The sequence below is a fragment of the Xenopus laevis genome, chromosome 5S (genome assembly GCF_017654675.1).
Source record: "Xenopus laevis strain J_2021 chromosome 5S, Xenopus_laevis_v10.1, whole genome shotgun sequence".
Lineage (NCBI taxonomy): Eukaryota > Metazoa > Chordata > Amphibia > Anura > Pipidae > Xenopus > Xenopus laevis.
In genome coordinates, this window is record NC_054380.1 from 65,540,571 (window position 1) to 65,566,440 (window position 25,870).

The 25,870-nt window shown below is 39.8% G+C and overlaps 1 protein-coding gene across 1 annotated transcript in view; it reads left to right on the forward strand.

The window, feature by feature from the left end:
• LOC108717949 (all trans-polyprenyl-diphosphate synthase PDSS2) overlaps positions 1 to 25,870 on the forward strand; it is a 137,516-nt gene that overhangs the window by 20,828 nt on the left and 90,818 nt on the right. Inside the window, exon 3 of the mRNA XM_018265407.2 lies at positions 23,737 to 23,871. Within this exon, the coding sequence (XP_018120896.1) occupies positions 23,737 to 23,871 (135 nt within the window). The remainder of the gene's footprint in view (positions 1 to 23,736; positions 23,872 to 25,870) is intronic.

The window sequence follows — 25,870 nt, forward strand, 5'->3', positions numbered from 1 at the left end:
CAAGTCCTTGCCCTTTCACTTGCTGAGTGTTCTTTTTATGTTTTAGCTTTAGAGGTCTAAGGGGAACATAAAAAAAAAAAAAGTTAATAAGGGTTTTTATTTACTGCTGGTAGCAAATAGCATTTTTTTTTCTCCTTTCCCTCTTTCTTCTAATTAAGGGGGAGGGGTTAATCAGGTAAATTCTGAACAGGCTTTGAGTGCTCTGGTTGAAACCTTACACTTGTGAAGGCAAAGCGAGTGTGGGAGCTGCTTAGCGAGTGTTGCATGTGATCTAAGTGTTGCATGTGAATTAAGTGTTAAGCAGCGTTAAAAACCTTAAGGCGTTTAAAACTGAAAAGGTGTTGGTGAGGAATGTGGTGGAACGAGTTGACAGATTATTGGGAGGGGCTGGGGAAGACCCAGCAGTCTTGGTACACATAGGTACCAATGACAAAGTTAGAGGAGGTGGTGAAGTCCTCAAAAATGATTTTAAAAAACTAGGTTCAAAGCTGAGGGCGAGGACTTCCAAGGTAATTTTCTCAGAGATATTACCTGAGCCACGAGCAACGCTAAGGAGACAGCGGGAGCGTAGGGAGATTAATGCGTGGCTAAAAGATTGGTGTAGGGAGGATGGTTTTGGGTTTTTGGAGAACTGGGCTGATTTTTCAGTCGGCTACAGGCTCTTTGCTAGGGATGGGCTGCACCTCAATGATGATGGGGCAGCTGTTTTGGGTTTTTGGAGAACTGGGCTGATTTTTCAGTCGGCTACAGGCTCTTTGCTAGGGATGGGCTGCACCTCAATGATGATGGGGCAGCTGTTTTGGGAGAGAAGATGGCTAGAGGGTTGGAGGAGATTTTAAACTAGCTGTGGGGGGGGGAGGGTTCAGTAAAAGATTCAGTGGTAGACAGGTTAGATGAGATAGTGGGCAAAGAAAGGGAAAATGGGGGAGGAGATTTGGCTAGGGATACTGTTAAGGATAGGGAGGACCATATGTCATATGTACAATATGGTGCCAGTATTAAATGTATGTTTACAAATGCAAGAAGTCTGACTGGTAAAATGGGAGAGCTGGAGCTGCTGGTGATGGAAGGAAAATATGATGTGATTGGTGTGGCCGAAACATGGCTGAATGAGTCGCATGAGTGGGCAGTAAATATCAGTGGCTATACTTTGTTTCGGAGGGACAGAGGCAATAGAAAAGGAGGAGGGGTATGTCTGTATGTTAGGCAGGATTTAAAAGCTCATATAAAGGAGGAGGTTGTGTTAGAAAATGAGGGGCCAGAAGTCGTATGGGTGGAGTTCTTCACCAATTGTAAAGAATCCAGCAAATTAATTGTAGGAGTATGCTATAGACCCCCTAATGTAAGTGAGGAGGAAGAGACAAAGCTCCTAATGCAAATAGAAAAGGCTGCTAGTTTAGGTAAAGTAATGATAATGGGGGATTTTAATTACCCAGATATTGACTGGAGTAACGGTACTGCTAGATCAGTTAATGGGAACAAGTTTATAAACTTATTGCACGACAATTTTTTAGCACAGGTTGTTGAGGAGCCTACCAGAAAAAATGCTATTCTTGATTTAGTGATCTCAAATGACCCAGAACTTATAGCAAATGTGCAAGTCATTGAACCCCTGGGTAATAGTGACCATAATGTTATATCTTTTAATGTCTGGTGCAAAAAACAAAAATATACTGGGGCAACAAAAACCGTGAATTTTGCCAAAGCTAATTTTAGTGCCTTGAGGGCTGCCCTACAGAGCATTGATTGGGGCATTAGGTTTTCAGCTAAAAACACAAAACAGAAATGGTTGTCCTTTAAAATGATATTAAATCATTACTGTTCTCAATTTATTCCCTTAAGGACTAAACGTAGAAGCTCTAAGAATCATCCTGTGTGGCTTAATACAGAGGTAAAGATGTTAATGGGAAAGAAGAGAAAGGCATTTAAAAACTACAAATCTGTAGGGACAGAAGCTGCATTTAATGAATATAAACACTGTAATAAATGTTGTAAATCAGCAATCCGGAAGGCTAAGAAAAGAAATGAAGAGTTAATTGCGGTGGAGGTGAAAACTAACCCTAAAAAGTTTTTTAAATATATTAATAGTAAAAAGATGCAGGTTGAGAGTGTTGCTCCATTAAATAATGGTACCAGTATGGTTGTAACAGATACAGATAAGGCAAATGTGTTAAATCAGTTCTTTTCTTCAGTGTATACAATAGAGGAGTCTGGGTTCACAGGCTCACTTAATAACTGCACGAATGGTTCAGCTCAATCTAGTCAGTGGCTGACTCAGGATATGATTCAAAAAGCTTTAATACAAATTAATGTAAACAAGGCTCCAGGGCCTGATGGCATACACCCCCGGGTTCTAAGAGAGCTTAGTTCAGTTTTAGACTAGCCCTTATTTCTGATTTTCTCAGATTCACTGTCATCTGGTATGGTGCCTATGGATTGGAGAAAAGCTGATGTTATTCCAATATTTAAAAAGGGATTACGATCTCAGCCTGGCAATTATAGGCCAGTAAGCTTGACATCTGTGGTGGGCAAATTATTTGAAGGCTTGTTAAGGGATCACATTCAAAATTTTGTCCTAATGAATGGCATTATGAGCAACAATCTGCATGGCTTTATGAAGGATAGGTCATGTCAGACGAATTTGATTGCATTTTATGATGTGGTAAGTAAGATTCTGGATAGTGGGGGGGCAGTAGATGTGATCTATTTGGATTTTGCCAAAGCGTTTGATACTGTGCCCCACAAACGACTGCTTTCTAAACTAAGGTCTGTTGGGCTTAATGAAGTCGTTTGCACATGGATAGGAAACTGGCTACAGGATCGGGTACAGAGGGTGGTTGTTAATGGGACATTCTCTACTTGGAGTAAGGTTCTCAGTGGGGTCCCCCAGGGCTCAGTATTGGGTCCACTTTTATTTAACTTGTTCATTAATGACTTAGGGGAGGGTGTTGTAAGTAATGTATCAGTGTTTGCAGATGACACAAAATTATCCAGCCCAATTAATTCCATCCAGGATGTGGCATCCTTGCAACAGGATCTTGACAAACTGGCAATCTGGGCAGCTAAGTGGCAAATGAGATTCAATGTTGATAAATGTAAAGTCATGCACCTGGGATGTAAAAATATCCAAGCCACTTATACCCTTAAAGGGACTGCACTAGGCAAATCCATTATGGAAAAGGACCTTGGAGTCCTTGTAGATGATAAACTTGGCTGTAGCAAGCAATGCCAGTCAGCAGCATCAAGGGCAAATAAGGTCTTGAGCTGTGTTAAAAGGGGCATAGAGTCACGGGAGGAGGGGGTCATTCTTCCACTGTATAGAGCACTTGTAAGGCCCCATCTAGAATATGCCGTACAGTTTTGGTCTCCATCACTCAAACAGGACATTATTGTATTAGAGAGGGTACAGAGAAGGGCAACTAAGCTGGTAAAAGGTATTGAAAATCTTAGCTACGAGGAAAGACTGGCCAAATTGGGGATGTTCACGCTGGAGAAGAGGCGCTTAAGGGGTGATATGATGACTATGTATAAATATATAAGGGGATCATATAACAATCTCTCTAATGCTTTATTTACCAGTAGGTCTTTCCAGCTGACACCAGGTCACCCATTCCGATTAGAAGAAAAGAGGTTCCGCCTAAATATTCGGAAGGGGTTTTTTACAGTGAGAGCTGTGAAGATGTGGAATTCTCTCCCTGAATCAGTTGTACAGGCTGATACATTAGATAGCTTTAAGAAGGGGTTGGATGGCTTTTTAGCAAGTAAGGGAATACAGGGTTATGGGAAATAGCTCATAGTCCAAGTTGATCCAGGGACTAGTCCGATTGCCATTTTGGAGTCAGGAAGGAATTTTTCCCCCTCTAAGGCAAATTGGAGAGGCTTCAGATGGGTTTTTTGCCTTCCTCTGGATCAACTGGCAGATAGGTAGTTAATAAACAAAAAAAAAAAAAAAAAAAAGGTTGAACTCGATGGACATGTGTCTTTTTTCAACCTTACTTACTATATGTTACTTACTATATGTTACTATATGATCCTGATGGTAGGTTTACCCTTTTGCACGCCTCATTGGCGGGCTTCCCTTATATTATTGTTTGTGTGTATATACCCCCTCCATTTAATGACTCTTTACTTTATGACCTCCTCCCATTTATAGCTTCCTTGCCTTCAGACCCACTGCTTATCCTAGGGGACTTCAATTCTGTGATGGATAATGACATAGATAGGATAACGACTTCGCCCAACTATAGGGCGGGCACTAAGGCATTGCGGGAATGGGCGCAGATAGCGGGTCTGGTTGATGTTTGGAGAGTGTGTCACCCGGAGGATCGTGCGTTCTCCTGTTACTCTAGAGGGGCTATGTCGAGGATTGATCTCGCCTTTGCCTCGCCATCCATGTCTTCCAAAATTACCAAAGCTGAGTTCCTCCCTAGAGGAATATCAGATCATGCTCCTCTAAAAATTACTTGGCAGCCTCATTCTGCTCCGACCAGTAGAATGTGGAGACTGAATCCGTATTGGATTACTCACCCTGACATTATGAAGGACATTGAGCAATCTATAACCCACTTCGTTCAGGCTAATGCGAACACAGCAGAATTGCCCATGGTGTGGGACGCTATGAAAGCGTACATTAGAGGCGAATATATTTCTAGAATCTCCTATGTTCGTAAAAGAGCTAATCAAGACATGGCCAAAACTGAAGCTGACCTCAGTGAGGCGGAGGCGAGATACATCCAAGACCCCTCTGCTCATTCTAGACTTATGCATGTTTTGGCGCAACGTCGCTATGCCCAGGCGCAGTGGAAATTTGCTCAAAAAAGTTATATGCATAGTAAATTTGCTTTATATGAGAAGGGGGACAAAAATGGCAAGTTGTTAGCTCTTCTCGCGAGAGAGGAGTGTGCCAGACCTGCTATTCATTCTCTTGTCAAAAACGATACTGAGATAATTTCTGACCCTTTAGAAATCAACCAAAGTTTGGCGGAATTTTATCAGTCCCTATACACTTCTAAATTGCAGAAATCCTCTTCTGAGATTGCTGCTTACTTACAACAGTTAGATCTCCCTACTTTATCCCTAGAACACAGAACTTTACTTGATGCCCCTATTCAGGAGCAGGAGGTATTGGAGGCTATAGCTTCACTACCTCAAGGGAAGACCCCGGGCCCAGACGGCATCCCTAACCTTTGGTACCATCAGTATGTTAAACAACTAGCTCCACTTCTTACGGACATTTTTAACCTGGCATCACAGTCGGCAGCCCTTCCGCTGTCTTTTCGAGATGCTACAATAGTTTTAATCCTGAAGCCGGGAAAGAACCCCCAATTGCACTCTTCTTATAGACCCATCTCCTTAATTAACTTGGACGCAAAAATTTTTGCCAAGGTGCTTGCCCGACGGCTAAACTATGTAATAACTACAATCATAGCCCCTGACCAAGTAGGTTTCATTCCACACAAGGCCGCGGAGTTAAATATTAGGAGATTATATACTAACTTGGTGATACCTCATACGAACAGGGGTACTCGAGTCATCGCCTTCTTGGATAACGAGAAGGCATTTGACTCGGTCGAATGGGCTTATCTTTGGCAAATCTTGGTACTGTTTGGCTGCCGGAAAAATTTTATCACTTGGATTCAAGCTCTGTATACTCGACCCACTGCCAGAATTCTATCCAATCTAGAGCTCTCCCCCCCTTTCAGGCTATATAGGGGGACTCGCCAGGGGTGTCCGTTGTCACCGAGTCTTTTTGCACTTGCCATGGAGCCGTTAGCATGTTTAATTAGAGATTCGCCAAATATTAGGGGCCTTGAAATAGGGAACCTTAGGGAAAAATTTTCGCTTTTCGCTGATGACACTCTTCTCTATCTGAACGACCCAGGTCCTTCGCTCCACACAGCCCTGTCCTTAATTAATACCCATACCAACTTTTCAGGCCTTAAAATTAACTGGGCAAAATCTTCCATAATGGAATTAGATCCTCTAGCTCTAACTAACATGGACCCGTCCCTTCCCTTGGTTCCAGTGGAAACATCAAAGTATTTAGGCATAGTCATCCATCCACAACTGGACAAATTCAAGGAGCTCAATCTAGATCCGTTGATGGCACAGCTTGCCCAAATGATTGATAAATGGCTCCGGCTTCCCTTATCTCTGATTGGCAGAATAAATTTATTTAAGATAAAGTTCCTCCCTAAATTTCTGTACCTCTTCCGTCAGTCCCCCATATGGGTGCCATCTGGGTTCTTTAGGACTCTCCAAAGCCAACTAACTAGACTCTATTGGTCGCCCGGGGCTCCCAGGGTGCAATATAAAGTATTGACTTCACCAATTAGGGAAGGGGGTTTGGCAGCGCCGGATATGTTAGGCTATTTCCTGGCTGCCCACTTAACATCAGTTAAGCGTTGGTTTGGTACTGATCCGTAGGATCCGGTGACGCTACTGGAGGCACAGATGGTTGGTTCCCTGGAAGGGCTGAGAAACCTGGTTTATAGGAAACCCCCGGGCGTACCTTTCCTTACCCCTATGGTACGCAACACAGTAAGGGCATGGCAGAGGGGTTTGGCTAGACTACCACAGGGTCCTGGGTCATTCTCACCACACACTCCCCTATGGTATAACCCCGCTCTACAGGAGTTGGTTTTAGTCCCGGACCCACAGGTGTGAGTTCAATGTGGGGTGAAATGCCTGGGGGATGTTTTTGATGATGATAACTCCTTGCTCTCTTTCCAACAGCTCAAGGACACTTTCGCTCTTCCCAATAATATGCTGTTTAGGTTTTTTCAATTACGTCATGCCCTGACGCAACAATTCAGCACAATTGTCCCTTGCATTCAAACCTCTCCACTGGAAGAGGTTCTCCGTAAGGACAGCCTTCGTAAGCCCTTATCTACTATATATGTTTCTATTCGACCAACTGATAGTTTACCTATGCCAGGGCTCTATCAAAAGTGGATTACAAATATTCCTGACTTAACTCAGGAACAATGGACTGATATTCTGGCCAATTCTGTTTCCCCGCTGATACGGGCACGTGATAGATTGATTCAATTTAAATACCTACACCGAGCCTATTATACTCCATCTGCTCTTCGCAGGATGAATCCTGCATTTCATGATGTTTGCAACTGCTGCAAGGGTTCTCCAGCTGACTTTTTTTCATCTGACCTGGAAGTGCCCGTTAATCGAGGGATTCTGGATGGAGATTGCTTCCTACATTTCCCACCTTATGGGTCTGCCAGTAGAAGTGCACCCAGCAGTGCTGTTACTTAATTACCTTTCAGATACGGTTACTTCCCGCACTGAAAAAACGCTCCTCATCTTCCTACTTTTTTATGCCAAGAAGGCTATTGCAATTAAGTGGAAAGAGAAACATCCACCTACTATTGCCTTTTGGATTACCCTAGTGGAGCAGGCGCTCCCGATTCTGGAGCAGGTATACTATTCGAGGGGATGCCCTGCTAAATTTAATGCTATCTGGACATTGTGGATACTCCAAAACGAGTCATACTCGTCCAGGGAACCAGACTCCTCCCAACTTACGCTTGATTGGTTACTTGATCCAGACTGAAACTGGGCTACCGGATCTCTCGTCAGGGCATGCTCTATGGACTGTGAGGGCGCTATGGCTGATTCTCTCACTGATTCTCTCACTGATTCTCTGTCTGATTGTGACTAGATATGACTCATGAGGCATGGTATGTCGTGGTTGTGTTTTCTGTTTTGGGTCTCCCTCCTCCCTGCCTACACTTTTTTCTCTTCTTAATTTTCTCTCTCTCTTCTTGCTTCCCGTCTTTTTATTGTTTCCCCGGGGTGTTAATGCAAAATCACTGGCGCAATGTGTCCTTTACTTTTGTTTTTTTTTTTACTCTGCATCAAGTGTATCATTCTGTGTATTGGATCTTGTGCTAGTAACAAATAAAACTTTTAAAAAAAAAAAAATGTCCATGCTAAATTGTTCCAAAGTCAGTAGTGCTTTGCAAACTCTGATGCAATGCATAAACTTTATTTAACTATTGCCTGTAATTGCTTCTTTGGTTCCTTGGCTCCATATTTCAAACTGAATGCAGAGCTTCTCACCTGATCCTCACGTAACCCTTTCCCTGCCAGCCGTTTTGTCCTAGATACAAACATCTACTGCCAAGCAGTTTTTAGACATTTTGTACTCTTTCACTTTAAGGGCCTTTCCCCAGGAAAACAATATATTGTTTTTTTCAGGACAACCAGAACTTTCAAAAATTGCAAGAATTTTGGTGTAATTCTACTTCTGTAAAAAAATATAGGCTTCTAAGTGTCGAAAATGAACAAAAATCATGTTTCACATGTACATCGTTTTTTGGGGGCAAAGGTAGAAAAAAGTACATTCACCCCAGAAAACCATATATTTTCGGAAAGTACACATACCCCCAAATCCAAATTGGGTATGCATGTCTTTCTACTCCAAAGCACCAAGCTGCAAAACTTTCCTAAGTTTGGCAATTTTAGAGACATTTTCAAAAATCACCTTCCAATCTGCCGCAATGTGTGTTCCACATACTATTGAGTATCAAGATAAATCACCCCAAATATGAAAGCCTGTGGTCCTCTTAACAGTTTGATGCCCAATATGTATAGGTGTACCTAAGCACATGGCATATAGGGGCACCAAAATGAATACCCCCCCCCATGTGATCTGTCATTTCAGGTACTGCAAAAGCAATACATTAGTTTTGGGGGGGGGGGGCGGCAAAGGTAGAAAAAAGTATGTTCACCCCAAAAAAACATATACTTTCTGAAAGTACACATTCCCAGGAATCCAAATTGGGTATGCATGTCTTTGTACTCCAAAGTACCAAGTCGCAAACCATTCCTAAATTTGGTGATTTTTGTGACATTTCCAAAAATCACCTCAAAATTTCGGCCATAATTTTAGGTATCACCCCAAATATAAAAGCCTAGGGTCCTCTGAACAGTTTGATGCGCAATATGTATAGGTGTACCCAAGCACGTGGCATATAGGGCCCCAAAAGGAAGATCCCCATATGGTCTGTCATTTCAGGTATTAAAAAATCAACACATTTACATAGTTTTGGGGGGGGGGGCAAAGGTAGAAAAAAGTAAGTTCACCCCAGAAAACCATATATTTTCGGAAAGTACACATTCCCGCAAATCCAAATTGGGTATGCACGTACTTCTATTCCAAATTACCAAGTCCCAAGCCTTTCCTAAATTTGGCGATAAAAGCAACAGTTTTAAATTTTGGCTGCATTTATCTCACCTAATTTCTTACATACAATTGTAAGACACCATAAATATTGATGCCAAGGGTCTAATGAACAGTTTGATGCCCAATATGCATTTATATACAAAGGCAGCTGGCATGTGCAGACCCCAAATGAAAATAGTGCAAATGAGTTTTCTCTGCTGCCGAACATAGACCCTTGACTTCATATTATGTGCCTCAAGATCCTCCTAACAGCAAAGACCACCCAAAACCATATATTTTAGAAAGTACACATTCTGACTAATCCAACAAAGATAAAGACGTCTTTCTACACCAAACTACCAAACTGCAAAGCTTTTCTAAATGTAGAGGTTTGTACAACAATCACCCTTAATATGGATGTCAGAGGTCTACTGAATAGTTTGATGCCAAATATGCATAGATTTACCAACGTATGTGGTTTGTACGGACCCCAAATGAAAAACGTGCATATGAATTTTCACGCTAGCCAACTAAGTTACAGAAAAGAGAGCCCCAACTGTGTGCCTTAAGACTCCCAAACTGTAAAAAGACCCCCAGAAAATTATTTTTTTGAAAAGCACATATTCTGGCGGATCATACTAAGTAAAATCTATGTTCTGCACCAAACAGCAAAACTATACTAAAGATATGTAAGGAACAATAATGCAGGGATAAAATTGCAATAAAACCACAAAAATGGCATAAATCAATGCAATAACAAAATAATTGATCCAACAGCGTAATTAGAGGCCAAAATCGATCGATCCAATAGTCACGCTGCCAAAATTAACACGTTTTTAGGCAAAAAAACCCAAAAGATAACAGTACAATGAAGTAAAAAAAAAAAAAAAACCTGTTTACGTTTTTGTGTATACATGTTTGTGCACTAATAGAAGAGTGTGCAAATACATGTAAATAAGTGTAAATATGTGTAAATAACTGTGCAAAAGGGACCAAGTTTGCTAAAATAAAAAATTAAAAAATATCAATCTTTACTAAAATGTGTGTATAAATGTACTGTAAGTGTATGTAAAAAAAAACCATGCACTTACCATTTTTGGAGCAGGAGGATCGATGGCATCGCTGAAGGAGTCCAAGGCAGTGTGTCTGCAGAGTTGTTGCGCAGCAGGAAGTGCGTGGGCGGCTCTGCAGGGAGGAAGAACGTAAGTGTAGTAGCAGACGCTCCATGCGATGTGTCTGCGACTTTGAAGTTGGATCTGCGACAATCAAGTCGCAGATCCGACTTGACAGCCCCCCAGCCTCGTTGCCTAGTGGGCTGTCTTTCCTCCCCACTCTCTGCGGAGACGGCAAAAGCCGCCAACGCAGAGAGAGAGCTCAGCTGCTAAAGAACGTACCATGTACGTTCTTGGCAGCCTGAGCATATGTCGTACGTGCTTGGCAGGCAAAGGGTTAAATGTGTGTGTTTGAAGACCTTTGTTACTCCGTGGCTAAATAAACAGCTAGTATATACTGTAGATCATGGTTCTCCAGCAGGAGGGCCCTCCAAGAGTTTTTTCTGGCCCCTTTTATGCTTCAAATCTCATAGACCTTTTTGTATGACATTGTTTTTTTGTTTTTTTTAAATACTGGATAATTGTCCCAACTAACAGGGAAACTATCTACTAGGGATGCACCGAATCGAGGATTCGGTTCGGGATTTGGCCAAGATTCTGCCTTTTTCAGCTGGATTCGGCAGAATCCTTGTGTCTGGCCAAACCGAATCCTAATTTGCTTATGCAAATTGTGGGGAGGGTGGGATTTCACGTGACTTTTTGTTACAAAACAAGGAAGCAAACCAATTTTTTGCTTTGGTTTGGTATTCGGCCAATCTTCCAAGATGGATTCGGGGATTCAGCCAAATCCAAAATAGTGGATTCGGTGCATCCCTACTATCTACTGTAAAGGACCAAATATAAGGTAACTTTTGTTTATCTGTTTGTCCTTAGCTCAAGAACTAAAAGAAATATTGTTTTCTTGTGGTTAAACAAGGGGATATACTGTTCAGAACTAAACAGCCTCCTGTGGCTCAACCAGGAGAAGCAGGCAGGTCCTGGCATATAAAATACAGTGAAACAATTTTACATCCCCTGATTTTGAGTTTCCCCTCATTTTACATTGTTATTTTGTGGTCCCACCAATATATTATTCTTAATGCATTTCCCTGGTTTTAAATTTTCCTGGATTATTACGCCATTTTATTCTGTTCCCTTGAAAAACTTAAAATGGGGGGTTCTACTGTAGGCCATTGGCTTTACAAGAAATTGTTTATTTGTAGGTGTTAGTTGAACAGATTAATCTTAAACTTTTTTTTAAAAAAAAAATGTGGCGTTGCTGATGCTTTTACTGAAAGTGTTCTTACTGGACCAATGTTAGTCGGGTTGCCATCTGCATCTGTCTGGTTTTGAACCAGACAGCCCAGTATTTTGAAGGGCTGTCCGGGTCAAGGAAAACCGGGAGGTTTCCCTGATTAGATGATCTCCGGATCATTGATCTGCCACGTCATCGGACTGTCCTGCCCAGGAATTATCTGAGGGCAAATGTTGCAAACCTAAATTTTAGCGGAGAACTTCAGGCATCTGCCCATTGTCCTATTGTTGTTTTTGCAGATAACAGGAAATTATTCATATGTGGGGAATGTTTCCACTTTTACCAAATAAATTGGAGGATTGAGTAGGAAAATGCCAAGGCAAGGGTACCAGCACCTCCACCCGACCCACTCCTTGAGAATCCCCACTCCTGCATGCCAGATTACTTGTCACAGTCATCTGGTTGCTCATTCCCCCTCCAACAATTTAGAAAAAGCAACAGAGGCATGTGCATAGGATCCTAGTACTTTTCCCTAGCTGTGCCTGGCGACTAATCTCCTCTTCTTCAGGGCGACTAATCTCCCCGAACTACCTTCCCTGCCTTCCCTCCGGCTAGAATGAAAATCGCCAGCTGGATGGCACTCGGAGCGCTACGTTTTCCGAAGTCGCCCACAGTTTCCTTGTGAGGTGACTTTGGAAAATGAAGCACTACGAGTGCCATTCCGCCGGCGATTTACATTCTAGCCGGGGAGATTTGTTGCCGGGCGACTAATCTCCCCAAATCGCATGGGTGTGTCTCTGTTCTTACTGCAGAAGGGACTCTTGCAAGTGAGCATGATAACACTTTACAAATACGGTAGAGGATACCATAAACTGATTGGAAAAAGACATGCAGCCCCCAGATATTGCAGATTTTTTGGTTTAATATGATTGTGAAGCTCTGTAATGTGTATCTGTTATTATTTTATTTATTGATTTTGGTGAAAAGTTGATATACGCTATAATATTTCCATTAGATGTATGATAGCAAAAAGTGGGTAATTTTGCTATTTAGGGCTATGGCAAGTTGGGCTAAGTGGATCCCTCTAATTAAATACTTTGTCTTCTGAAGCTGCCTTAACACAGGTTTCCACCTACTGTACATCCAGAGGATTCCATTTGCACTAATGTGTTGGCAGATAAACCTTAGCTTTCTTACCCCACCAAACCTGCGGAGTGCCAGCAGGCTATTAAACTTTTTCATCCTTGGTAATATAACAATAGTTATATTATTCTACAGATGACAATAGAGAAAGTTTGCAAAGCCGTAACTCGATTGTAGAGAACATGCACTGTTTTGGATAAAAGAGGAAATTTAGGGAGGCAAGACAGAGTGTATTAACTTTGCCTTTGTTTTTATTCCTGTTTTGTGATAGTATTTGTCTTTCTCACTTTTGTGTGTGTGTGTTGGTTTTTTTTTCCTCAAGACTGATGACATTTAACTTATTACTCGAGTTGGCAGTTCAGTCAGTTGCTTGCTGTCCGTAGTTCCCATAGTTGTTTCACTTAGCTGCCTATGTTTTCTCATCTGGCCTCTGAATGAGTTCCTGTAGAATTATCCAGGATTAATGTTGTTCATTTCTGTGCCATTTTTGCTGCTCTCCTTCTTTTCCCTCGTCTCCGGGCGTCTGACTGCTGCCACATACTCATCAAATATAATTGCTGCATCTGGAAGGTTTTTTTTGTGTAATAGTTAGTTGATGTGGATCCCTTGGAGGGCTCACTCAGGTACATATATTCATTTAGCCCCTAAAGCAATGTCAAGTGGTTGATGTAGTCCTTAGCTTCTTTGGGCTGAACTTGTAGTCTTGAAGACTTGTAGACATGTGTAATTAGTCTGTACAGATTTTTCAATTTTGCTTTGTTTAAGCGTGTAAGTCATTTATCCACAACATCAGCAGATCTCTTTAGGTTGCACATTTAATTAGTTTGGATTAACATTGTTTAAATAAAACCATTGTCTTTTGGATTTTAAGATCTCTGCAAGATAGGTGATAAGTAATCATTCCTAATGCAGATGGCCGGAATGTGTCAGGTTATGCCCTTAGGTAAGTGGTGAAGCACCTCAAGTAAAGCCGAAGGTGCTGAACCCATGGGATGTTGCATGACAGCTAGTGATAGCCAAGTACAAAGTCTCCAACATTGACTGTGAACAGTGCTCAGGATTTTCTTTTAGTTTGCAGTTTCTGGTAAAAGCAGTAGACACTTGGTAACATCTTATGCTAATGTCTTTATCTGTCCCCCATCAGCACTTTGTGGGAAATCATTAGCATATGTATGTGTCTGACACTAATGGGGAAAATTGGTATTAAGTGAACATGACACATAATCAAGTTCTGTCAGATGCAGAACAAAATGTAATGTTTTACATGTGCTGATGTGTTTGTAAGGTATTAGGCTAATACTAATTAAACATTATGCGCTTACTGTACTTATTACAGTTTAGTGAGCATGCTTTGATTCAGAGACTGTTTGGGTTTGGTAATTTTTTATTTTTTTTATTTTTTTTTTAATATATCACTGGATCTGTCCAGATTTTTGACTTTTGACAAAACATACCTAAGGTTCAACTATGTCTGCATGAGGTTCTAAGATATTGCAGAGCCGGGCCTCCAGACTGAGACGTGATGCTCAGAATGCTGGGAATTGCCTGGGGTCTCCACTAGTGCTTTATTTGGTTTTGGGTTACAGTTTATGGCTGAGAGTTACTAGTTGTTCAGTAATATGCAATGCATACCTGCCAACAGTACCAATTTGGTAAACATTACAATTTAGGCCATGCCCCAATCAACCCTCTGTACAAAAATAAAACATTTTTGATTAGGCATCACCCCATTTGTGATCCACAAATCGGGTATTGCCTTCAGTGTTGGACTGGCTGGCCTAAGATAGGTCTCCCATTGTGCAACAATGTGTGTATGTACTCTAATATTTCTATTAGCTGTATGCAAAAGGATTAACATTAAAAAGTGGGTAATTATAGCCTTTAGGGGTATAGTAAGGTGGGCTGAGTGGAATCGTAATTGAATACATTTGCTGTTTTGAATGAGAGCAGTGGCCCCAGCCAAGAAGAAATCCATCAGCTCATCCTTATTTTCACTTTGGGGCTATATAAAACCTGTACAATTTGGCATATGTAAGATTACATAGCCAAAGGCAGTCCTATGTGAATGTGAAGGCATCAGTCTACCCCGTTGGGGAGCCTGTGGTGATTTGGATAAAAGGCCAGGGGATCCATTCAATAAGGAACAAGCTGACCGCCTCAGCTAGCAGATATACTGTATGTACCCAAGTATCCTCACAGTCTCTAAGTACCACTACAGTGCACTGTGCTACACATCACATCACTTACTAGAGAACAAAAGCCAAGTATTAACTACAGGTACCCTCCATGTGTTTCTGTCCCCAACTGTTCCAAGGACACTCTCCAGAGGGATAGAAGCCAGGACCAAGGGACCTATGATTGTTTTGCTTTTCCTTTGTCTTTAAAGAGTGCTGTCATTAAGATAATAGCATTTTCTTATCTTGGGGATTGGGATTTGGATGACAAAACTCTGATTAAGCCTTGGCTGGACTGACATTGAAACAAGCAGACATTTGGTGCTTGGTCTAATGCATAGCAGAAGTGGTTTAAAGCAAGTGGAAGTGTGGTCAAAGGTCAGTGAATCTTCTTAAAGTACCATCTATTCTCTAAGTCCTCATCAAATACCTATATCTATTTTTACCTTTTTCTAAAAAAAAAAAAAACTTATGCTAATACATTTATTTAAAATTCTTTATACATTTTTTAACTTAATGGAAGTCACCTACACAAGATGGGGGGGGGACCTATGAATCTTTTCATAGAATATGTTCTTTGCTTTTAAACCTTTGACTTTAATTTTGAATGCTTTAGTTTATTATTTGGACATGTGCCATGTTTACTAAGAGTAAGCAAAGTACATAGTTCCATACAATGCAGTGTTTTTCCCCCTAGAGTTCCAGCATCAATGCATATACTTCAAAATGTTATGCCCTTTACTTCATGTAAGTATTGCTACAATACAGGTTCAATTGTTGCATTCATTTGTAAATCTAGTGCAAGATGTGTTTGTGTCATTATAGTTATCAAGCAGGGAAATTTCTTACACAACTTCCATTTTTGCATTATTTACTTGGTGCAGGAAAAAAATGCAGTTGCAATGTAGAATGGGTTTTAAACTGCTGAGTGCACTGTGCCCTTGCCATGGTTAATATGCATAACACTGTTTACTAGTTAATGCTGCAGAAGCACTGGGCAAGTGTTTTATGTATGGCATTAATATGGATGCAAACCTGTGCCTACTGCTGCTCCAAAAGTATTGAGCCCCAATATGTCTGAAAATTAACTGAATGGCAGTACTTAAACCATAAGTAACTGAAATTAACAAAAATGTAAGAAAGAGAAAAGAATATATGAACATTAATGAACTCGGCAAAGATAATCTCAATAGAACATATGGATATGTGAACAGGTATTGGCACTATATGTGGATTTGTATGAACCCAGCAGATACTAGTGGTACAATTATAATTTCTGGATTTAAGTGCATAGAAAGTACTGTACTGAAAAATTATACTAAAGGGATGTATGAATTCACTAAAATATGGGAGAGGTTGTTGTTTAACACTATAGGTAACTAGTAGGGATGTGCAAGTTGGCCAGAAACCTGTGTGATTCTCATGAGTAGGGCTGACCAATTGCCCCCAGGGAGGGATTGTGGATGGGTGAGCATCTGAATTTGTTGCTAAATGGCCACTCCTACAACATCACTTTGCAATGCCAAGCCCTCAAATGACTGGCCAGGAATGGTTTAATTACTTGCACTTGGCCTGCTCCCTTTGATGGCCGCTTTAGGTGTGGATTGTCTTATGCTGCGTTAGGGTCGGTGCGGGTCAAATATTTTTGCCTTGCACAACACAGTGGTAATTTGTTGTTATTATTATTTAGTAGTATTTTATTTAACCCTTTAAGTGCCAGCAGAATTTCACATTTTGGTTACGCGAAATGCCTGCCTTTTTTAAACATTTGTGCTCTCTCACTTTAGGGGCATTTTCTGAGGGGAAACCTATAGTTTACCTAGGAAAGCTATACATTGTTTTTTTCGGTAGAAACTGTTTCTATGTTTTTATGTATTTCCACCTGTGCAAAAAAATTTATAGTGCTAAATACCAAAAAAAAAAGAAAAATTACCATTTTTCATAGTATATCAATTTATACCAGAAAAATATTTCATTTTATGGATGAAAATCCAACTGATTTGGAAAGCCTTATGTCTCTCGAACGTGCCAGTACCAGATATGTATAGTTTTAGGGAGATTTAGGACTTCTGTACAGCAAAAACTACCTGCAGTATATTACCGAATTTTGAAAGCACTAAGGCAGAAAATGGCATGCTTTAGATTCCAAGGCAAAAAATCCTGAAACCGTAGGTTTACCCCAGAAAACCATACATTTTTGAAAAGTACACATTCTGCTGATTCCAAAATGGGTAACTATGTCTCTCTACTCCCAACTACCAAACATAAAAGCTTGTCTAAACATAGCGGTTTTTCTAGACAAATTTCAAAATTCTGAAAAATCACTTCAAAGGTTTTATTTTGCTGCTCCGCATATCCCAAACTATATTAGGTACCAAGAAAAAGCACCTGAAATATGATTGCCAGGGGTCCACTGAACAGTTTGATGCCCATTATGCATAGGTTTACCAGAGTATTTGGCATTTAGAGACACCAATATGAAGTTAGCACATCCAAATTGTTCAGGACTTTACTTCAGCTACTGAAAAATCAACACATTGACTGCAATTTTTGTGGGGTAAAAACACAAATATATGTTTACCCCCCAAACCCATATATTTTTGGAAAGTACACATTCTACTGAATCTAAAATGGGTACCCTTGCCTTTCTGCTCCAAACTACTGAGTCGCAAGGCTTTCCCAAAATTGTCGGTTTTGGTGAAATATCTGAAAATTGCCTCAAAGCTTCAACTTCCCAGCACCATATCACCCATGTGTCATTACGCACCAAGAAAAAGCACCCTAAATATGATTGCCAGGGTTCCTCCAAACAGTTTGGTGGCCATTGTTCATAGATTTACCAAAGTATATGGCATTTAGAGGCCCCAAAACGAAGTTAGCACATACAAATAGTCCTGTGGGTAACTTCAGCTAATGAAAAATCAACATACTGACTGCATTTTTGTGGGGTAAAAACACAGAAATATATGTTTACCCCCCCAAACCCATATATTTTTGGAAAGTACACATTCTACTAAATCTAAAATGGATACCTATGCCTTTCTGCTCCAAACTACCGAGTCGCAAGGCTTTCCCAAAATTTACGGTTTTTGTGAAATATCTGAAAATTGCCTCAATGCTTCAACTTTCCAGCATCATATCGCCCATGCATCATTACGTACCAAGAAAAAGCATCCTAACTATGATTGCCAGGGGTCCTCCAAACAGTTTGGTGCCCACTGTGCATAGGTTTACCAAAGTATATGGCATTTAGAGGCCCCAAAATGAAATTAGCGCATACAAATAGTCCTGTGGGTAACTTCAGCTAATGAAAGATCAACAAATTGACTGCATTTTTGTGGGGTAAAAACACAGAAATATATGTTTACCACCCAAACCCATATATTTTTGGAAAGTACACATTCTACAGAATCTAAAATGGATACCCATGCCTTTCTGCTCCAAACTACTAAGTCGTGAGGCTTTGCCAAATTTGGCGGTTTTGGTGAAATATCTGAAAGTTGCTTCAAAGCTTCAACTTTCCAGCATCGTATTGTCCATGTATCATTACCAGCATAAAACATCCTAAATATGAATGTCAGGGGTCTACTGAACACTTTGATGCCCAATATGCATAGATATACCAAACTATGTGGGGCACACAGAGACCCCCAAATGACAATAGTGTATATTCATTTTCACGGCTGACTCCCTGGCTGCTGCAATATAAGCACCGTGTGTGTGTATTATGTGACATTAGACCCTCCTAACAGTACAGAGACCCCAGAAAACCATATATTTTCAGAAAGTACACATTCTGACGAATCCAATATGGGTAAATAAGTGTTTCTACTGCAAACTGCCAAACTGCAAAGCAATGCTGAACATAACTGTTTTTAGCAAATTTCTGAAAATCGTCACAAAGCTTGAATTTTACCCCATTATATGCCCCACATTTCGTAACTTATCAGCATAAAACATCCTAAATATGAATGCCAGGGTTCTACTAAACACTTTGATGCCCAATATGCATAGATATACCAAACTATGTGGTGCACAGAGACCCCCAAATGACAATAGTGTATATACATTTTTCACAGCTGACGCTCTGGCCGCTGCAATATAAGCACCTGGTGTGTGTATTACGCAATATTAGACCCCCCTAACAGTACAGAGACCCCAGAAAACCATATATTTTCAGAAAGTACACATTCTGACGAATCCAATATGGGTAAATATGTGTTTCTACTGCAAACTGCCAAACTGCAAAGCAATGCTGAACCTAACGGTTTTTATCAAATTTCTGAAAATCGTCACAAAGCTTGAATTTTACCACATTATATGCCCCACATTTCGTAACGTATCAGCATAAAACATCCTAAATATGAACGACAGGTGTCTACTGAACACTTTGATGCCCAATATTCAAAGATTTACCAAGATTTGTGGTTTTTAAGTTATTTATCTTTTCAGTCATCAACCCTCCGATATGCAGTTTATGCAGTCTCATATCTAGGATCCAAATTACCCTAGTAAACAAACATTGATTTGGATAATAGACTTTATTGTGAATAGATGAGGGTCTGAATAGAAAGATGAGTAATTTAAAAAGTAGCAATAAAAATAAATTTGTAGCCTTAGAGCTTTTGTTTTTAGATTGAGTCGGTGACCCCCATTTAAAAGCTGGAAAGTGTCAGAAGAAGAAGGCAAATAATTCAAAACAAAAACTGTAAAAAGCACACTAAAAGTTAACTTAAAAGGGAACAACCCCTTTAAGACTCTGATCATGCTTTAAATTGCAGTCCTTGTATGCCCTTTGTTATGTCACACATTGCAGGCATTATGGTTACTATATAATGTGAGCCCAGTAAAACTGCCCTGGGAATTAATTTCAAATGCTGATAATTATGTATACTGCAAATCCACCATATAAAGAATTTACTTTATTCACAAACTCTATCTACTGGGCTTATATGTGAATAGCTTTTTATGAGTGGTCATTAGTGAAGAATGAAGTTCTATTTTTACGTATGAGAAAACTGACTGGATTGTTCAATAGAAAGGGCATTTTCAGCCATGCACTAATCCCAATATGGTTGACATATGTTTTCAGAGAATCAGAGTAAATATTAATAATATCAATATTAAAAGCCGTGATCTGTGTGTGGTCTAAGCTATTTGAGTCCTGTGGGAGTTTGGATAGAGATGCTGAGATGCTAAAATATTTTTATTAAAGAATTCCTAAATTCTTCTGAATATCTTTCTAGTATATACTGTCTGCTTTTCAAGTAGTCACACCTCCCACAGTCACCACAGTTTTGGTGGCTTTCCCACTGTTTGGGCCCACATTTTTAGCTGTACCAAACTACGGGATCAGATAACTGCTGCAATAAGTTTTGTGGCTGCTGAGTTTAGAAAGTTGGATGCTACCTTAAATTACCCCATTCCCCTCACTGTTTGAGCCTGTGTTCCATATATTTGAAGTTTATTTTTCCATTTACTTGCTTGGCAGAAATGACATACTTCAGTGTCAACAGTGCAAACATTCTGGGAAGTATGGAAATGAAAGAAAAATAAGTCTTTGTGTAGGTGTCTTGTCATTCCTGTGCAGATACAGCTTTTCATTATCAGTTCTAGAAACCGCAGCCTGAGGTTACACTCCTGCATCCGAAAGCTGAGCTACACACTCTTATACAGCTAACGTAACACTCGGGTAATTTATTAAAAAAAAAAAAAAAAAAAAAAAGCAAAAAGCAGAGAGGTAAAATGTAGTTTATATTGTTGTAGTCTTACTTTTGCTACATTAATTAAAGTGAAATTGTGGCACTGTTAGTTATTTCTTTAGACGACATTAGTGGTGTGTACTAGTAATTACATTTTTTGTATCTGACAGAAATGGGATCATAATCCTTGTGTTCTTTCGTTTACATACTATACACACAGTCCTCAGCTCTGTTGTTTGAATCTGTACAGATGTATTGTCCAGTTTAGTGTACTTGTATATATTCTCACCCATACATTCATAATGCAGAACTTCTTTTAATGTTTTGCATATGAGGTGTATATTGTTTTATGTAACATATGTTGCATTCGCTGTACATGTTATGTGGGAACATATTTCCATGTAATGCATGCTGTTAATAAAGCAAAAATCCTTGTTTTACTTTTGATCCCAATTACATTACAGTATATCTGCCAGTTAACGTGCCCTTCAATGATTTTTCCTTGTTCCCTTGCAACCTGTGCACCTTCTAATTATGTGTCAGGGGAGCAGAGCTTTCTGAATTAATTCTTACTTTTGTACTGTTCAGGAATGAATTGTACTGGAATCCAAGAGGATCTTCTACAACAGCCTTAAATGACCTCCTATGTAAAAAGCACAGCATTAAGAGGATAGATTGCTAAATACATTGGGGGAAATCCTCTTTTGGTAGAAGCGGGAGCACCTTTTACACAGATAGGTGACAGACACACAATCGGCCACATTTACTTAAGTGTGAATTTTCTTCTCCTCTCACTTCATCAAAGTTCACCTCTATTTTCCAGGTTTATTTTCACAACACATCCCATATTCAGTAAAAATTGTAACTACATGTTTTCAAGAAAAAATTTGGTGAATTTTCTTCTGGCATAAATTCTCTGGAAATTCGTCAGTATATTTCCCCATACAGTTGTAGTGGGGAATATTTTCTAGAGAATTTTTGTCATGAAGAAATAACTTATACAAAATTAGCTTGGAGGGGGTGATGTATATAATGAGGTTTAAAAGTGGCTGCTCTATCTTTATAATGGTAGTTGGCCAGCCTGAACTTTGAGAAATTTCTCTTAGCGAAAAATTTGTTCTTGTGCTGATAGTTAATTGGAAAATATTCACTGGAGAAATTTCACCTGGAGAAGAGTTGAGAATTTAAGCCAATGCAAAGAGTATTTTCACCACTGTGAAGTTAGTTCTCCAAAACTTCTTGTATTGTCCTTTTATTAAATTGGTGATGTTGAGGCGAATCTTCATTTTTGTTGATATTACTCCATATTTTCACTTTTACGTTTAGTAAATATACCTAATGTTCCAAACAGAACACACACAAGTTTAGACTCAAGTAGTTCTTATGTCTGGTTCCTTTAAGCTGACAAAGAATCTGGCCCTTCTAAAGAACCCACATGCACAGTTAGGGCAATCGAAATTACACTCACAGTGCATTTGAGATTCCCTGTGCTCTCTCAGCAACTTGCACCTTGATCCCCAGTCAAGGATAGGATAGCATAGTAGGCAGTGCTTTCTTACAGGAAAATCCTGCTTTTTTTTATAAGCAATTTGTAAATGCTTTCGCCAATGTTTTCTCATTCCCCCACAGAACAGCTCCAGTTGACCACAACTTTTAAGTAAATATGAACCTAAACACACAGAACAGCTGAGCACTTAATTATTTCCCATCCCTCTCTGGTGCTTCATAGAGGATTCTGAGAGATATACGTACAGTAGAACCCTCATTTTACGTTACAGTGGTGTAAAATCAGGACTTCTGGAATTTTCTTTTCTAACATCCAATAAAGAGCTAGATCCATCAATGAGGAAACGTTTTTTTTATGGTTTATCATGTGAAAACCTATTGAAGCTATTCAGTTATCAGTTCCAGTTTTTCTCTTAGACTTCAACACAAGTCTTATGTGACTATGCAACGGTCAATTAAGTTTTCTTATTAAATTGCATCTGGCTCTCTTGTATAATCTGGAATTCAAAGGAGATAAGTTCTTCTCAAAATGAATCTGGCCCAATCTGTTATGGGTTAAAACAGCAATGGCAGGCAGTAATATCAGTCCCACACAGTGGTCAAAGTGCAAACAAAAAAAAATTGCAATTGCAGCCTATTTTTGCAAACCGAGTTGGGCATTAGAAAATGAGCTCTAGCATGTTTTAGATATTGTTGTGTAGACGCCCAATAAACAGAGTTATGCTGATATTCTGGGTTTGTCATTGTTTCCCATTGCTGATTATCTGATAATACCAAAGACGACAAAGAAACAAAATGTATCTGCTGTAAAAGAAGTCTGACAATAAGGGCGAGGCCACACAATGCATTTTTAAGTGGCATTTTTAAAAGAATGCGCGGTCAGGCATAAACACGCTAATGAAACCACATGTGTGTGATAATTTGCATTTTTCAGCCTGTAGTTTTCTTTCCCCAACATGCATTTCTCTTTTTTCTCATCCCCCCCCCCCAGACTGATCGTCATAATGCAGAATAATTACGTCACCAGCAGACAAAGCCACATATACGTATATGTGCATTTCTTCTTGCAAGAGTTTGGCTGCCATATTGAAAATACACAGTGTATTTCCAAACCTGTGGGTCCCATAGAGTTCAATAATATAGCATTTCCTTGGTGTATTGGCGTGTCTGCTGACAAACGCAAATACTGGCGTCTTGTGGCAGATGTTGGCTAGCAGACTCCCAGTGGGAATTGCTACAGTGCGTATTCCATTATTTTCAGTAGGGCTTCATTTTGTGGGTATTTATGCTCGAAGCAGCTAACAGATTCAGTCAATGAGGCCAAATAGTTGGTGCATAAAATTACAGGGGTATTGGTCAAGAAATGTCTTTATTACTTAATGTTTAATTGCATAATACATATAAGATGTATAGGCAAAAAGAAACACTGGTCTCAAGCAGAAGCTCACTAAAACAGACAAATGCATAGCAAAAATGTGGAACTTTATTTATATAGCCCTACTTATGTGTGGACAGCTGACTGTACATAATCTATATAAATCACAGGAATGACCTAATTTGATGCTGTTTATATACTAATTTATATTCTATTTATATATCTTCAGCCATATCATGACTATTTAAGATGTGTGCTGATCAACTGCATCCAGCACTCACGGTTATTCTCTTGGTTTCTCCTCAGGACTTTTGTGAATGACAGTCAAAACAACCTGCAGATGCGAGGCCTGGTAGTGCTTCTTATCTCTAAAGCTGCTGGGTTAAGTAAGTCGGCAGATCACACGTTCCAACATGACCTGGTTAGTGGCATTTGTGGCAGGTAAGAAAGGAGCTGTTTTCCTAATAAAGTAAATGCTAGTATAATAATCTAACAGTACCTTGTACTTTATTGGAACTAAGCTGCATAAATGCACACCGCGACAAAACCATTTTATTGTGTTTAAATGTTTTTTAGTAGAATTTGCATATCCAAATTACAGAAAAAAACCCTTATAATAATAATATACATTCTGTTGCTACAAAATAAACACCAAACCAAAGAACAGCAAATGTTAGTAGGTTTTAGTTTTTTGGGTGTCTTACATCAAAGCAATTGCCTTTAGTGAGATTTGAACAGTCTAACTACAGAGGAAGCCGACCTTGAGGCTGCTGGGGAGCTCAAGAGATACAGGGACACCACAAGGCCGTAATTCATATATAATTTCAATAAATATTGGTAAAACAGGTCATTCGCTAAACATTTTGGGGGCCTGAAAAATAATTTGCTGTGGGACCCAGTAACATCTAGTTACACCACTGGACCTGCTCACTTTTAAAGTGCCTCGTGTTTATAGATGGCAGAGAAGTATAGAATGATGTTTGTCTTGCTATATGCAGGTTATCATAAAATATGTGATGCGCTAATTAGAATCTGCAATACAGTTAGCCTTGTGTTTTATTAATGGCCAGTAAATCCAACATTTCTTCATTCTTTCCATGAGAACCTATATGTTACAGATATGACTGAATGCAGAGAAACAATAGATAAGAGACTAACCTCATTAAAATGTTCTTGTATTCTGTATTACTCTTTTATTGTTTTATAAAGGTATTATGTTTATCCTCAGCAGAACAGGTTAATCAGTCCAATTATACAAATTAAGTGGTAATTTAACATCAGTACACAACTCATTAATAGTTTTGTGGCTAAGTGGAAGTGATTCAACCAAAAATATTCCAAAAATGAGTGCAAAGAAAAGTAGAAACAGTGTAAATATAGTGGGCAAATGTGTTGGGAGACAAGAGGAAGGAGGTCGCTGACCCGTTTGCAGTTGTTTATAGACATTGCCACCTAAGTGTCTAGATTGAGTTAAATGTGGATCAGATTTAATCTGATTTTTCCACACAACAACACAAGATTTGTAGGATGCTACAAAATGTGATCCCCCTATAGCTATAATGTAAAGTCGGATCAGATAGAAGTTGGATGATGTAGTTTGTTCATGCCTTTACATCTGTCAGTCAATGTATTTCAGTGGGAGAAAAAAGAATCCCAGCACCATCAGATATTGTCTTGTTGGATGAAGACACAGCATGCTGCGTTTGCATCCGACAGTTCAGATCAGATTTTTTTATCGGTCCCATTATATTTGGACATAATAGATAAGCGCCCACACACCCTTCTTCTAATATTCACCTATAAGCTTGGTGCCCAGTGTTTGGAGGATTTTGCAACCTGCCAGTCCAGTAGAAAAGAATCACACTCAGGGCCGGACTTAGGGGTAGGCAGAAGAGGCACGTGCCTAGGGCGCAAAGGCAGAGGGGCGCCAGGCACGTACCTCTTCTGATGCTTCCCCTAGCTCGGACCACTATGCTCAGAGCTGTGGCAGCAATTCTAGGTAGTTTGCTGTCTTCTGCACATGTGCACTTGCGCTTCCTTGCTGCTTGCGCAATTCTGCACATGCGCGAGTGGCGGGGGGGGGGGCGTAGTTGGCCGGGTTGCCTAGGGCGCCCGGCTGACAAGGCCCGGCACTGATCACACTGGAACACAAGGTCAAGCCCTTGCAAAAACTTTTTACTGCGGAAGTGCAACGTTTAGGGCCTCCGCCATGCATAATGGATCAGTGTAAGGATACATTTAAAGGGAGACCAATTAAAGTGATTAGAATCAATTAAGTATAATACAATGTGAAAAATTCATACAAAAAGTAATATAATACAAAATACAAACTTCATCAATTCCAAGATAGTTTACATAACTTCAAGTTGTAGGCATTATTTTAATAGGTAGTTAATACTAAAAGTTTGTAATAGCAAACTGTGATTCATTCATAAATTGA